This window comes from Pygoscelis adeliae, unplaced genomic scaffold (genome assembly GCF_000699105.1).
Source record: "Pygoscelis adeliae isolate BGI_AS28 unplaced genomic scaffold, ASM69910v1 Scaffold71, whole genome shotgun sequence".
Lineage (NCBI taxonomy): Eukaryota > Metazoa > Chordata > Aves > Sphenisciformes > Spheniscidae > Pygoscelis > Pygoscelis adeliae.
Window position 1 is genome coordinate 6,558,324 of NW_008824356.1, and position 15,515 is coordinate 6,573,838.

Genomic DNA, 15,515 nt, shown 5'->3' on the forward strand with positions numbered 1-15,515 from the left:
GCTGCCTAAAAGCAGATACATGCCAGAAGCACACGGCCTAGGACAGGTATTAAAGAGGAAACCTGTATCCCACTGAGGCTGTCCCAAAATCATCCGCACCAGCTGGGCAGTGCCTGCCACATTGCTAAAAAAAAAAAAAAAAAAAAATCCAACCAAAACCAGCAGCTCTACAGTAATCTTAGATTTATTACTTACATAAACCCCACCCTCCCCAGCCATAGGACGCATTTCCCTGGAAATCCTCCTCTTCTTGCCCCAAACAGAGTAGTCATGGGTCACCTATGAGCTGTCACCTCAGAGGAACCCAGGAATAACTGTTGGGGCTCCCAGATGCTGCCTTATAGACAAACATTCCCTCATGCACCACGCGCAATCAATCGCACACTTACACCAGCCACGGTATCCTGGTGCTCTGGAAGGTGCTCACAAAGCTGGAACCCAGCTTCTAGTATTGGGGTGTGAGGAACAACTAAACCACTAGCCCCATTCTGTGTGGCACATCAGCATTTTCTGTTACAAGTGGTCCTGCTTTGCTGGGGACATTGGCAGTGCCAATACCCACAGGTCAGAAGCACTGCATCCTGCAAGCTGCACACCGAGGTCAGGGATCAGTAGGCATAGCCAGCTCACGGCTCCCCTGCTGCTGGACTTACACATCTCCTTACACATCTGTATCATTGGTCATACCACAAGAGGGGCATCCAGGACCCATGCTTGGAGAATAGAGGCATGAAGATTTATTTTATGGCTTCATCAGATTCCTCCAAGGGCATGTTCAGCTTCTGCCGTTGCTCCCTGACATAAATCCCACCATTCCAACTCCTACAGCCAAGCAATGTCCTGGCTGGGGTATGTGGGAGAGCCTGGCAGCAAACCTTACCCTAGCCAACAGCATCCCGGGTTGCCTTAGGATGAATGTTGTCAGCAGGTTAAGGAAGGTGATCCTTCCTCTCTAAATCCAGAGTGCCGCGTCCAGTTCTGGGCTCCTCAGTACGAGAGAGACATGGACATACTGGAGAGTCCAGCAAAGGGCCACTAAGATAACTAAGGGACTGGAACATCTCTTGTATGAGGAGAGACCAAGAGCTAGGACCGTTCAACCTGGAGAAGGCTCAGGGTGGATCTTATCAATGTGTGTATCTGATAAGAGGGAATGAAGAAAAGGGACCCAGACTCTTTTCAGTGGTGCCCAGCGGCGACAAGAGGCAGCGGGCACAAACTGAAACGCGAGAGTCCATCTGAAGACAAGAAAACACCTTTTTACTGTCAGGGTGGTCAAATTCAGGAACAGGTTGCCCAGAGACACCGAGTCGTCTCCAACTGTGGAGATACTGAAAACCCAAATAGACACAGTCCTGGTCTGCCTGTTCCAGGTGACTCTGCTTGAGCAGGATTGGACTAGATGATCAAGAGGTCCCTTCCAACCTAAACAATTCTGTGAGAATAAAAACCAAATACCAACAGAAAAAAATTGAGAGTACACAGTGCAGCAGGGAGGCTGGAACCCAAACCTGCCCTCAGACTGGTATATCGCTACATATAACCTTCACCTTTGTGTGCCCCTGTGGCAGCAAACTCTCCTACAACATTAAAATTAATTCATCTGTGCTGATGGCATTGAAGGTGTGAAATAAGGTACCTCTGCAAGCAAAGCCACTCCATGGTGGCATGCACTGTGCTTTTCAGGACATGAGAAAACACCCTGCATACTCACCTTGTGGGCAGTGTGGTAAATTGCTCAGGATTAGCACACAGAGTGACAAAGTGCTCAGTGTAGGAAGGAAATGAACAGCCCAAGGAGAAAGAGACAGCTTTATTTAAGGAATTGAAGTGAGGTCTGGAAGGATGAAGCCAGCAGTTGCCTGAGGAGTTGTGTTTCTGAGAAAGTGCAGTTCAATCCTTCCTGGCATAACACTCTCAGAGAAAAGTGCTGGGGCCAGCAGGTTTGTGCCAACTGAGAGGGGTCCCTCCTTGCTCTCCATCCAACCCAGCAGGGCTCTGACCAGCTCCACACTAGGTGCCTGTTCTTCCCTGATAAACAGATCTTCCAAGAGCTGCAGAGAGCCAGCACACGGATACTGGCAGAGGCTGCTGTCCTGGCTCTCTGCAGGAGTTCATACAACACCTCTTCTAGGCTAAGCCAGAACAAACCAACAGAAAAAAATGAGCTTTAAAGTGCAGCTGGTCCTTTCCCCCAACACACTCTTTGATGCAGGGAGAACACAGTCCAGTCGGCTTTACTCCAGCCACAGCCATGACTGGTGATGCCCAAGCCAGCTTGAGTGTTACAGGGACTGGTCAGCACCGTCTGGTGGAGAGACCCACGAGCGTGACTGACCTGTTCCTCTTGCAAGAATAAGCCCAGGCACCACCCAGAGCAAACGTAACCTTGCTGTGCCCAGTAACTTCTCTCCGTAAACAAAAGCGATGCCTGGCTTACAGCCAAGTCAAAGAGAATCAGATTCCAAAAAGAATCAACCCTGGTGGATCAGTACCGTGGTTTTGCTGGCAACATTGGAGCAGCTGCCTTCAACCAGCCTGAATGCCACTGTCCCATAAGCCACGGGCACCCACTGTCACTGACGAACGTTGATCATGCAATGAGTAGTAACAGAGTTGCTCTGTTGGCACTGGACTGGGTTTTGCAGTTTCCTTTTTCACTGGCAAGGCAACGGCCAAGCAGGCTGCTTCACAGATGCTCAGTTCTTCCATCGGATTTGCTAAAGAGAGAATGAGACATGACTAACATCAGTGCTGAACACAGAACCCTCAAGGGCCAAGTTAGCAAGTCCCAATCCCTAACAAGGGACAAGTATGGCCAGAGGGTGCTATTTCTATCAGTTTCACCCTTCATTCCTACACTGACCACAACCCCAAACATAAGATTAGCTTCTCAGCAGGGATAAAAAGTATGCAGGACAGCTATGCTCTTACACCTAATCTACAGCCATTTCTGATGAGAGTCTCTGGAAGAAAAAGTAGGCGTTTCTTACCACGTTGTTGAGAATGCTGTTTATCTTCTCTTCTTCTGCAGAGCCTCGCTCCACCTTGCATTTATATGCTGTCAGCTGGATGCGATCCTTTAGATCCCTGTACGTCTAGATAAACAGCAAAACCAGCCCCCAGCTGAGTGAAGAGGACACTTCCACAGTTAGATGGTGCCCTGTAGATGAGCAGGGCAACTCTTCAATCCCCCCTCAAGTTCTCACTACAGCACAATTCCACAGCACAAATGCTAGGAGCCACTCTCCTGGTTCATTTGGCTTCCACTGGGAACCATATCACTGCTCCCAGGCCACAGGGATAAACAAACCTCACCAGGCACATGACAGCAGTGGCACCTGGCAGAGCATGGGAAAGCTAGGGAGAAAAAGCAGGCTCTTGTCCCATCTTTCCACACACACAGCAGGGACCTACCTCAATGACAACATCGTGGCACTTGTATTTGGTGGCGAGGTTCAACTGTGTCTCCACATCCTCCACCAGGCGCACATACTCCTGCAGCACCTGTGAGGGAAGGAAGAGTGTCTCAGCTCCCTTCTGCCTCATTCTCTCACCCTAGTCACAAAACCTTTCAAGGTCGCTGGTCACACAGGCTTGACCCCTTCCTTCCTAAGGCAACAAGTGACCAGGACAAGACTGCTCGGGACCCCAGAGGCAGTAAAGCTTTGCTCACAAAGTTCAGAGTCCTAGGCTACCTCGTACCTATGGATTGGGTTAACCATTGCCAGCCAGATTAAGCATAAGAAAAGTTAATGTAGCAAACAAAGGTGGCAATGCACTGTGGGGAGAGAGCTCCCAGACAACTCTAGGCCTGCTGTCACTCCTGCAGTCAGACCTAGGACCCAGCCCTCACCACCACCCAGACTTCCTGCTGGTGCATGGGTCACTCAGCTGAGTGCTGCGCCCACCTGGCAGAGCCAGCAGCTCGGCAAGCTGTTCTCCCACTCCCAGCTAGGAAGCAGCTCACTCGGGGAATCATTCACACCCCAAATCCCAACAAAGAGCAGGAGGACATAAGCAGTGGTTCCCTGCTCACCTGCACAGGAGCATTGTTCCTCTGCAAGATCTCCACCACCCGGTGGAAGCCAATAGGTGCCTTCTTCTTGGTGTAGCCCAGCCAGTTCTGAAATGAGAGCCAAACCCTATGTTAATCCTAAAGGGCAATCCCTCCAGCCACAAGAAAATGTTTTTCCCCAGAGCCAGCAACGTACGCCACCAGCCACCACATGCACCACTGGCAGAGCCCTTCATGCAGTGGCTGGGCACAGGTTGGCTGCGAACCCTTTGGTAACAGAGCATGAGAGCAGCCCCCTTCTCTGACCTTGTTGCTGCAGCCAAGCCAGGCTCAGCAGAGGTCTTAGGCAGGGAGAGGAGGAACATATTGCAACACCCTGCAGCAGAGGTACTGGGCCCCGCTGAAATAAAACCAGTCTGTCCAGTAACTCCAGAACAAGCCAGCTATGAGTAGTAGATATCAGTACTTGGAAATGAGTCCCCAGCAAGTCTTTCCACAGTTCACCTTGGTGGTGAAGAGGGCATCCACATCATCCCAGGCTCGCAGCTTTGCACGGGCAGCCAGGGCAGTCAGCACATACTGCTTATCAGGAATCTGCAAGATAGAAAGCTGCAGTCAGAGCACTAGCACAGCTCAGAAGGCCTGTGTGGGTTGGACAGAAATGGCATCTGCCCCCAGCCCTGTCAGGACCCACACCGGCAGCCAGGCAAGGACATGAAATGCTGCCTGAGGCCAGGGCCAGCACTGCAGAGAGCAGCAGGTGGGGATTTGCAAGTGCTGCTGCTGCCAGGGTGCACCTCCACACGGCTCCCACTTGCCTTTCTAAGCCTCCAGAATGGCCCTGCTCAAGGAGGATGCCATGCCCCCCTCCCTATCTCAGTGCTGAGCCCCTCAAACTCCTAGTACCCAGCCCCCTTGCTAAATACAATTTGGCTGCCCACATTTTCAGCTAGTGCTGCCACAACAGCAGGAGACTCATGTACCTTAAATGTTTTCTTCAGGTTGGTCGGGCTGCTGAACGTTCCCTAGAGAGAGCAGACAAGTCAGTGCAAATGCAGCAGGGCAGGCCACGGGAGAGGTTCAGACACCTGTTGTAAGGCATTTGCCTCGCACAGGGTGAATCTCCCCAAGTTTTTACTGCTTTTTGCTCATGTCAGTGCCACAGGAGGAGACAGCTGGCAGAAGAGACCAACTATCCCACCCCATTAGCCCTCTGGTTTGGTTTCCCCTACATCCTCAACTGGTGCACCTCCAGCACTTCCAAGACCAGTATCACACACCTCAGCCTCATGGGATTAAGGGCCAATTCTGGCTCCTTAGAGCCAGAAGTAAAAGACAGTGGTTTCTAGGAGGCAACTCCTTGACAGGCTGTCCCAGGTTGAATGTCCCATCTTAGAGCACAAAAGAAGACTCCAAACTGGTCCCAGATGGACAAGGGGAGCTGGGTTCCTCTAGGTCTTTCTGAGGGATGAAATATGACCTCCCTCCCCTTCTTTCCTTAACGTGCCCCAGGTTAACCACCCCACATATTGAAGGCTACAGGGATGAGATGTAACCCTTCTCTTCTCCCACATCCTCCTCACCTCAGCCTCTGTGTAGTGGTAGAAACAGGAATAGAAGAGGGTAGTCACTAGTGGCATGTTGAGAATTGAAGCCTTGCGAGGATATTTCCGAAATATCTCTGACTGCCCAGTTGTCTCCAAGTGCCTGTCATTGGCCTGCGGAAACAGGAAGACAGAGAGGGTGAACATGAGCCAGGGCAACTGCCTGACCTAGCTGTGGAATAGGCCTGGGGAGAGTGTTGTGATAGCAATGCACAAGCACAACCTCAACATGCCATGAAGTCTCAGGTCTGGTATTTCACACATGTGCCTGGCACAGCAGCTTGGATAGCAGTTAAACTACACTAGCCAGGGCAGGCTGGTTAGATCCAAAGCGGTGTAAGTTAGGGACAGATAGAGATCTCGCAGCTAGTCCCAGTCATCTCCTGACCAGCAGGGAAGGTTTCATACCTCAATGATGATCTGTCGCTCCAACAGGGTATAATGGTCTTGGATGTGGGAGGTATCCTCAGCTGAAAATGGCAGCCTGGCCAGACATGGAGGAAGGAGACACTGTCAGCAGCTCTTAACACAGTACGCTTAGAAGGATGCTCTTCTCTACCAAACATGCTCCCCAGAGATGTGGAGAACACCTCCCATTCTCCCCAGCCTGAGTGGCTAGTAGGTACTCAAGCTCCTGCCCTGCTGCCCTCTCCAACTGGCTCTCTCCTAGACAGGCTCCAAGAGAAGGAAAAATTATGCGGCATCTCTCACAGAACAACCTAAAGCTGATGCTACCAATTTCCTCAAGTGCTCAGGCACCCAAGCTTTCATCCTTCACAACCTGAAGGGTCAATGATCAGAAGGTCCCTGAAGCATTTTTGCCCCCAAGTAAGCAGCAAAAGCTGCTGCACTAGTAATCACCACAAATTCTTCCTCCCTGGTCTACATTTTGTCCACAACACCCTACTCCCACTGAGGCAAAACCAACATCAGCTCTCAAACTACATAAGCTGTGGCACTGGGACAGAGGTCTCATTTTCTTTACTACCACCTTTTGTGAAGCACCCACATCCCTCCCACGCTCTTGCATTTTTTCTTACCCAATGCAGCCTTTCAGAAATTCCCTCCTTTTTTCTACATCCTGGATGTTCAAATGCTCCCGGTACTGGGACAGCTGGAGGGAGAGGGAAAAGGAGCACAGTCTATTCTCATGGATTTGGGAGACGCAGGACTCCAGAGGGCAAAATGGGGATGCAAAGCTCTCGCCTGACTACCAGACACTCTGCAGCCAGCCTCCCCCTGCCCACTACACTCCCTCTTCACTGAGGAAAGAGAGCTTCTGCTCCTGGGAATACTCACAGCAACTTCCTCAGTCCTGTCTAGGAACCTGCAAAAGGGAATAAGCAAGCATTAACTTGGAGGCAGGTTCCCAGCAGCGTGCTCAGCCCTGCCACAAGGCTGGGCAAGAGCCTCACCTGAGCAGATCCAGAAGCAACTTCTGCTCACCCGTCTCTTTGAGGAAATGGATCAGATGACACAAGGCCACCTGCCGCACCTCCAGCTCCCGAAACAAGATCTCTACAGGAGAGAGAGATATGTACAGGTGGGTAAAGTAAGTTAGCACTACCAAGCCAGAGGGGGCTAAGCATGACGCTTGGAGTTGCAAGCCATTGGCAGGATTCGACAACCTTATCCCATTTCAAAGCACAGTCTTGAGGGTAGAGCACAGGAGAAGAGCTTGTTCACTAGGCTGCCGGCTGAATTCACAGCACTGTGCTACCTCTACAGATTCATTTTCATTCACCCCATCACCACTACCACCTACCACTGCTTAAAAGCTCCTCTCTGTGGCCTTCGTGGGCATCACCATCCCCCTTCCCATGTTACACTCACTGCAAAAATATTTCATGCTCAGTAAAGCAGCAATACCCCAGATGGTCTCTTTGTGACTTGCACCCAATGAAAGAACTAGCCCCTATGCCCTTATCTGAAACACACTACGGAAGCCCTGGCCCCAGTCACACTTACCTCTCCTCAGTGTCCGTTTCAGGAATATCAGGACCTGTGAGCACAGAAAGGCAGCTCTCAGCTGACCAGATCAGTCTTCACCAGAATTAAGACAGACAGACAGCAAACTGGTCAAGGCCTTGGGAAGCTTTTGCAAAGGGCCTCTGAAGACACAGCTCTTACAGCACTGAACTGAATTCTGCTACCCACTAGACACAGGACAAGCAGTGAGCCAGGGCCACAGCTGCCTGGATGCCTGCCTAAGCTCCTACTCTGGAGCTTAGGTAAGTGAGACCGAGATGTACAAAGAAAAATCCTTCCATGAGAGATCCAAGGGCTTAAAAGACCTGGATGAGGGAAGCTCTGACACAGTCCCATGTTTGCTGCCTGATGCTTTGGAAGCCAGATAAAACGGAGAGGCTCCTCAAATCTTCTGTGCTGCAATAAGCAAATTAAACCTTGGCCTTCAAGAAGTTGCTGCAAAGATCTGTGAGGCTGAAGGATCAGGTTCCTTGTTATTACCCTGACATGAATTCTGCAGAACGGCAGGAAAGCCAGCAGGAAAAGCTTTAACACTTTTCAGTAACTTATTGGTTTTAAGTAAGGAACAACCCCCTGTCTTGCAAGATTAGATGGCCAACTGACTGCATTCACACAAGCACCCTCTATGGGGTCACCCGGGAAGTCCCAGCCCTATATGGCCCCAGCAGGACTCACAGCTGTAATGACATTCCCATCATGCCCTGCCACAGCTTCATCCAAGAGCACCAGCTTGTCCTGCAGGGAGCGAAATCTCTCTAGAGAGCAGACCTGGAGATAGAAGAGGTATAAATAGGCATATGGGACTTCAGACAGTCCCCAGGCTGAACCAACCCCCAAGGTATTACCTATTCTTTCCCCATCAGCCCTTCAGCAACATGAATAACTGCCCTCCCAACCAGCGGAGAACTTCTCATTTAGCTGAAACCACAGGCTGCATGATCCGTGGGAATCTGTCCACAGGGTTTGCAGAGTTAGCCCTCATTACTGCCTAGGCCAGGACAGCAGACATTGTACGTTCAGCACAAACACCCTTGTAACAAGGCAAAACATCCCTGCACACCACAAACCATCAACCCTGATAGGAGAAGGGAATTCTGCAGGGCCCCTTCCATGGAGGAGACCAGAAAAGTAGAGTTTTAAGACACTTCCTCCCTTCTTCTTACCCCATACTTGTGGCCTCTCTCAGTCTAGTTCACCTCAGCCTTTGAGGAAACACATGCAGAGTAAAACCACAAGCTCCTTGTGTGCTCACTGCAAACTGAGGCAGCTGAGACTAAGATTCCAGCTCCAGTGTAACAAGATTGCTTCCATCTTCCTCCCTCCATTTGCCACCAACTAAGAAGGGAAGTCAAGCCCCACACCCTTGGATTTTTTCTATAAACCCAGCCCCAGGGAGCAGAAAGGGTAGAGAGGGACACAGCAGTACAGATACCTCCTGTCAGAGCCTAGCTGAGGGGACGACTCAAGTAAACAATGCAACAAAACCCTGAAGGTCTCCTGCTTCTCCTGAGCCAGTGTGATCCCAGCACTGCCACCTGGCAAAGCAGCAAACAGGCAGAGCACCGTCCCTGCTAGATGCTGCAAGCAACATGGATCCCTGCTCTGCTCCCAGAACAGCCAGGAGCATAGCGAAGTGTAAAGCAGTTTAAGACCACCCACCCTCCGTCTCTTGCAAGCAGGTGGGAGTGGAAAGTCCTTACCTTGCCCCTCTGCATTCGTCTGACTGTATCTTTGGGGCTCCAATCACTGCTGTAATCCTGCCACAAGAAAAATAAAGAGCTCTTGAGTCTCAAGAGGCCAGATCACACCAGCAATCTCCAAGCTGCTTTCCACTTGTGCTGGATCAGAGTGATGGCCCATGTGTAGCTTCTCAGACTTATCATTCAGCTGCTCCAGGGGGGCTGTTGATAAGATGTGTCCCTACAGCATTCAGGTGCAGATGCTGGGCCCTCAGACTCTACATGCTGGTGGGGAGGGAAGCTAGAGGCTCAGATGTTAACACGGTCTTTCTATTGCCTCAGTAAAGTCCATCATCATATCCTTTATAAGAAGTGCATCTCAACAGGTTGTCCTCCTTGCAAATTAAAGCTCCAGTGTTGCTTTCAGAAGGACAAACAAACTACACACAAAACTGACAAACCCAAAACTGAGGGAGAAGGAGTCAGTTTCTTGTTACAATTCAAACAGACCTGCTGGTGAGCCTTCCACAGCAGTGTGGAGAACACAGGGACAACAGCCTCAGGCAAGTGCCTGGAGAGTTGCACAGGACTAGTACAACATAACAAGAGCACTGAAGCCTGTAGGGAGACCATCTTAAGGTAATATGCTACCGCTGCTGCAATGACCATAAGTTCTTCCCCTGCAGACACCATGATCTGGAAGTGCTGGATAAAAACTGGCAGTGGCCTGAGCCACTCCTGAACTCAGACTCCAAGAAGGCATCTAAGTCTTTGTGAGGCACTCAAGCCAGCAGTTGTAATTCAGCCTTCTGCCTCAAAAGAGCCAGAGAAAGGGAGTAACCAGAACCAGCTCTGAGGACACCAAATTTTAAATTCATCGAAGATTTATTAAAAGCCCAAATCAAAAGAAAAAAAGGGCTGACCCAGTCCTATTAATGGACCACTGCACACAAGTCTCTCAAGTCAACGTATAGCTGACTGTCAAATGTCCTGAGCACCAGGGCTCCATCCAGCACCTCTGGTCAGAGGCAGCTCCTCAGCCTGTTGCTGTCAGGACACTGGTTCAAAGCCGCCACTAACTTTCCCTTCTTTGTTCCACCCCACTTACACTACTCCTGCCTGCTTTTAAGGGGCTGTACAACCCTTCTCCTTCCTGCTTCACTGCCTCTGCAGGCACAGAACAGAACACAACAGGGCACACTTACTTCTCCTGCTGGGCTTTCAGGAAGTGCTGCCTGTTAGGTTATGTGATTAATGGCTAATCAACATAAACACACCAACCTGGTGAGGATCAGATAGCCAAGGATAGGTGGAGAAAACCCAGTAACCTAATCAGTGCAATCTGAGCACACTGACTTGGCCAATCCTTGCCACCATCAAATGAGACAGATTAGGTCATTATCCATTGTGTAAAACCCTCCAAGATGAGTAAACCAAAGAAACTTTCCCTAAACACCATGCAACCCTAAAGAGGCACAGGACTTAGTATGAGACACAGGGGAAAGAGAATCCTGGAATGTTTTAAGAGGGTTGTGTAAATGTGTGAGGCTTGTTACAGAAGTTTACAGGAAAGACAAAAAGCAGGGAAAGGGAGGGATCAAAATTAATTGGGCAGGAACAAGCATGGGAAAATAGAGGGAAAAGGAGCCATAGGGTACTAGCCAAATTTAAACAAGTGGCTAGTTAGTGTGCCTGTCTGACTGAGCCCTGCAATGGATCACTGCAGTCTGTCTTATATTCCTATTAAATTCTATATTTAACCATATTCTGTGTGGGTGGGCTCTCTATTCCAAGTGTATGCGTTCGTATGAACGCTAGTGAACTTCAAGCTCAACCAGCCAGTGACTGAGTACCAGGAACCGGAATGGGACCATGAACCCTAGGGGCTCAAGGGTCCAGGTGCCAGCCACCGGAGGAGACTGGGGTCTGGGATTCAGCTACAAAACAAACTGGATGTTTAAGACCAGCTACTGGAGAGTCCCATAGAGTGTGTGTATGTTCCACAAGTGGAATTCAATGCTGGTCAGACAGAAAGGAGGCTCAGGATCAGGCTTGAGTGTTGTACGTTTATGTGTCTGTTAGTAAAGACATTTGTTTCTGTCTGTGTTAATCTGTGTGGGCAGCTGTGTTAGTATTGTGCTGTTGGGAATATGTGCTCAGTCCTGTTACTGGCTGGACGTGGGGACATGGAACCGCAACCTCACACCTAGTAGGAGGAATCCACCCAGTCCCAAAATCCACTAGATTCTGCAGCACCTAACACTGCCTATGTGGGAGAAGAACATTCCTGCCAAATGGAACCCCACCTCTGTGCTGTCCCAGTGATTCATGAAAAAGAAATTTAGAAGCCTTTAGATTTAAAAAATTAAATAATAAATATCACTAGAAACGCATTCACACATGATGCCAATTCATCTGACCCAGCATGAAAGCAACTTACAGGCAAAGCACTATTTAGAAATCTTTTTCACAGACTGCTGGGCCATTCATTAGGAGAAGGAGTAACTAAGACCCCCAGCAAAGCTCCCTACTTCTGAGCAAAAGCAGAGAACACCTAAATTACTGTGAGGCTGCATTTTGCAGTCCTATTCCCTGCATTGCCCTCTGCTGTCTGAAGTAGTGATTAATCACTTCCCATGAAACCAATAGAGTAGGAAGTTCTCCTGGCAGTACTCTGATCTCAGCACACTACAAACACAGGCTGCTCACCTTGTACTCAGCTTTCGGTCTGCGCAGCTCTGGGGCGTAGTTTTTAACTCCTGTGTCAGAGAGGGCTGAGAGGGAAAGGCAAGCTGAGTAGCACATCAAAATCCTGATTCACACCCACTTCCAAAACTGCCCTTTTCTTGGTTTTCATGGTAGAAGACCCAAACTCAAGCACCAAATGGCAATACAAAGTTGCTCTAAACCCAACAGGCATCAGTTGTACATAAGCAGATTACCCCAAATCATCACGCCAACTCTTTTGCTTCTTTACTGAATGACTTTCAGACAACCCATGATTCAGTTTCTCTTTCTGCAACAGAAGGAAGATGACACTTCCCTTTTTTTTGGAAATGTTTTGTTTTATGTAAATCTGCACCCCTCCCAAAATGAGGCAGGGATTCAAAACTTACCATCTGAAAGGCACTGGAAACTTGGAAGTTTGTTTCGTCCTGAAATCAAAATAAACACTCATGAGAGACTGTCTCTTCACCAGCAACATCTCTTGCAGAGGGAACACAAGCCTAGACTGCAAGCCAGTGTGCTGCAGCTGTGCCACTGTAGAACAAGCCACTCTGTACAGTGATTCACACTACACTGGCATAGCTGGAGCTCACCTGCTTGCAGTCTAAGGCTTTGAAGTTGCCTGTGGCATCACAAACCATATCACACCCTGGCCCTATCTGCCCTCTTGTTGCTGAGGCCAGGAGAGGTTAGAGAGCCTGAATTCACTCATCTACCTGCAGAGCAGAGGCTCAAGCACACAGCACTGCTTAGGCCATGGCAACATGGACAGCTTGCATTCACCAGGGCTGCGATTTGGATGCCTTTCATTATCACTGTATTATCAAAGTTGAGAGTAAAAAACCACCCCAAAGAAAGAGAGACAAAGTAAAAGCTGGTTTGTTGTCTGGCTGTGAGACAGACAAGCTGTGTAAGTCTCCCCATGGCCTGCTGCGCGGTTCCCCCCATAACCGGCTATGCTACCACTGCTGCTACCACGTGTTTGCTGAACCAACTATAACATCAACAGCAGCCAGCTGAGCTCCAAATAAAGGATAATCAACCTGTCTTCTCTACAGTACTGAAGATCAAACGAGGGCCACGTGGGTCAAGCCAGTCCCTTTGTAGCCTGCTTTTTTCCACAATGCAAACAGATTGCTGTATAGTGCTACGCTCTACCTTGCTGTTCTGTGGAACCTGGCTTTTAAGAAGCCATAATCGCAAAAGCCCCGCCCATACCACAGGAGCATGCAATCTTCTGTACAAGACAGTCTCCAATTTCTGACCAGTGAGAGATACACTCCCACACTGAGGAGAGATCAGAGCTTCCCTGTTTTGCCACACACTTAAGAGAAGACAATTTACATAAGAAAACACAACTGCCCCTTGACACTCTTGAGGGAAAACCCATTTGTCCATATTGTATATGAGGAACCTCACCTTTGAACAGGCTGCTTAGGGAGTAGGAGGAAACTTGTTTGGGAAGAGCAGCATAGGAGGAAGAGCCCTTCTGTAGGCTGGAGTCTCGGCCCTCCAGCAAGCTAGTGCTGCTGGAGGCTGTCTCTTTGATTGACCAGGAGATACCTATGTGCAGACAGAGGTCATTTATAACAGAGAAAGAGAAAACCAGTCTATAAAGAATGATCTTACAGCACAACAGGAATGTTACCGAGTGTGTCCTGGTCAGTTCTGCTTGAGTACATCCCGATAACTTTGACCCTCACCACTAAGTAGATGCAGTGCACAGAATCCCAATCTCGTGTAGTACTGCTTGTGAAACAGTTGCGCGTTGTCCTCCAGAAATGATTGATTTCAGCAATGCTGTACAGCTGGTTATGGCTTTTTTAAAAAAAAAGCACAGACCACCCAGCATTTCTATGTTGTTGCATGGGGTAAAGCATAATCCTTGCTCTAAAGGTACAGAGCAAGACAGAGAATCCCTGGCTTACCTCAAATTACAGAAGCATAAGAGCATACCTTCCTGAACACTGGAAAACTAAGATAGTTTTCCTCCCCACACAGACAAAACAGTTAACAATGTGCATACGCTGCTGGCAACAATGCATATGTCTCCCTCCTGCTTGTTCGAGACACAGTTTTCCCTTCTTTTCATGCAGCTGCACAACACACACGTTTTAAGACAGGGTGATAGAGCAAAAAAGCCAATAGGTAGAGACCTTGGGTGGGAAAAGAAATGGCCTGAACCAGAGGGAGGAGCTACAGCATAGGACAAGAAGAATAGACTCTTTGAAGGTCCTCTGGGTGATCCAAATGTAAATTTTCACTGTTTGGCACTGGCTAGCGAGTGCCACATATTCTGAGGGTCACGAACTCCAAAGCGTGGCAGACAGCATCGTGTGTAGTCATGAGCTTGCTCCCATCATCACTAGAAACGCATTTGCTTAATGCTTACAATTCCCTTTCAAACTTCAAGCATAAGAGTCAGTCTATAAACACACACTAAAACTTGGAATATCTCCTTAAAGTGCTGTGGGGACAAAGCACAGAGAACTTTAAATGGTGCCATTTCAGGTAGCAGTGTGAAGGTAATGATCACCTAGAATCCTGCAGGCCAGCTGAGTATGATGAATATTAAGCCATAACCTCCAAAATATCTGCTCTAAGCTGGGCTACGTATCGGGAAAAACACAGTGAATTCCCTCCACTTGTCTGCACTCTTCTTTATGTAATTTGGGCTTCTGCTCGCTCTCTTTTCAGTGGATCGACACAGGTAAATCAAGCAGCTCACAATGTGACCTAAGGAGACTAGAATTAGATTAGATATGCAGGATTAGATAGCAAGTAGTACTACTGAGCTTGACTAAATGACATGACTTAAGCTGTAATTTTAAATTGCCTCTGTCTCAAGGATAACTTGCAGTACTTCTGCACTTACTTCCCACAGGTTCTCCGCTCCAGCTGACCCTCTCAAGGTCGTCATCATCATCATCGACAATGTCCCGAAGGCTATTCACTGCCCGTTTGGATTCCTTTAGCTATGGACAAAAGAAAGAGCTTGTATAAAGACCACCAGTGTTGCAGAGTGCGCTTTGTTTCCTATTACCTTCAAACAGTCTCAGAGCTCTGAATACAGCTTCCAATGCCTCTTCCGGAGGACATATCTTACGCCTGTAGGCGTTCAACAGACACAGCAGCCCTTCCTCACCACTGGGAATCGAAAGGCCACCAACACCTACACAGACACTGACAGCTCAACCAGCAGGAGATACATTTTGGTGCACGGGCGAGGAGCCACGGTCCTAATGAGATTTCGGATTGGCTACCATGGGGGGCGAGACGGGAGCACTTGGTGGCTTCCACACAGGGCAGAAGGCAAGCAAACCACCCCACCCACGAAGCACAGACCCCCAGCGAAGCGCGGGGCCGAGGCCTGGGCTGAGACGGCCACGGGGAGGCTGGCTCGGGGGGGGTCTGACGCCGGGCCGCGGCGCCCCGGCAGACCCGGGGTCGGACCCTACCTGTGACAGCTCGTCATCCTCGTCGTCGAAGGTGAAGGCC

The 15,515-nt window shown here is 49.3% G+C and overlaps 1 protein-coding gene across 1 annotated transcript; it reads right to left on the reverse strand.

The window, feature by feature from the left end:
• Positions 1-1,795: 1,795 nt before the first annotated feature.
• Positions 1,796-15,514, reverse strand: VIPAS39 (VPS33B interacting protein, apical-basolateral polarity regulator, spe-39 homolog; the record flags this gene model as incomplete). Its single annotated transcript, XM_009319507.1, has 19 exons — positions 1,796-2,720; positions 2,994-3,098; positions 3,418-3,507; positions 4,040-4,126; positions 4,523-4,612; positions 5,002-5,043; positions 5,602-5,736; positions 6,031-6,106; positions 6,663-6,736; positions 6,922-6,949; positions 7,038-7,140; positions 7,591-7,624; positions 8,287-8,379; positions 9,312-9,368; positions 12,000-12,064; positions 12,407-12,445; positions 13,437-13,580; positions 14,893-14,992; positions 15,476-15,514. Coding segments are annotated over 19 exons (1,422 nt in total), but the record flags the coding sequence as incomplete, so codon positions are not given.
• Between the last annotated feature and the right edge of the window lies 1 nt (position 15,515).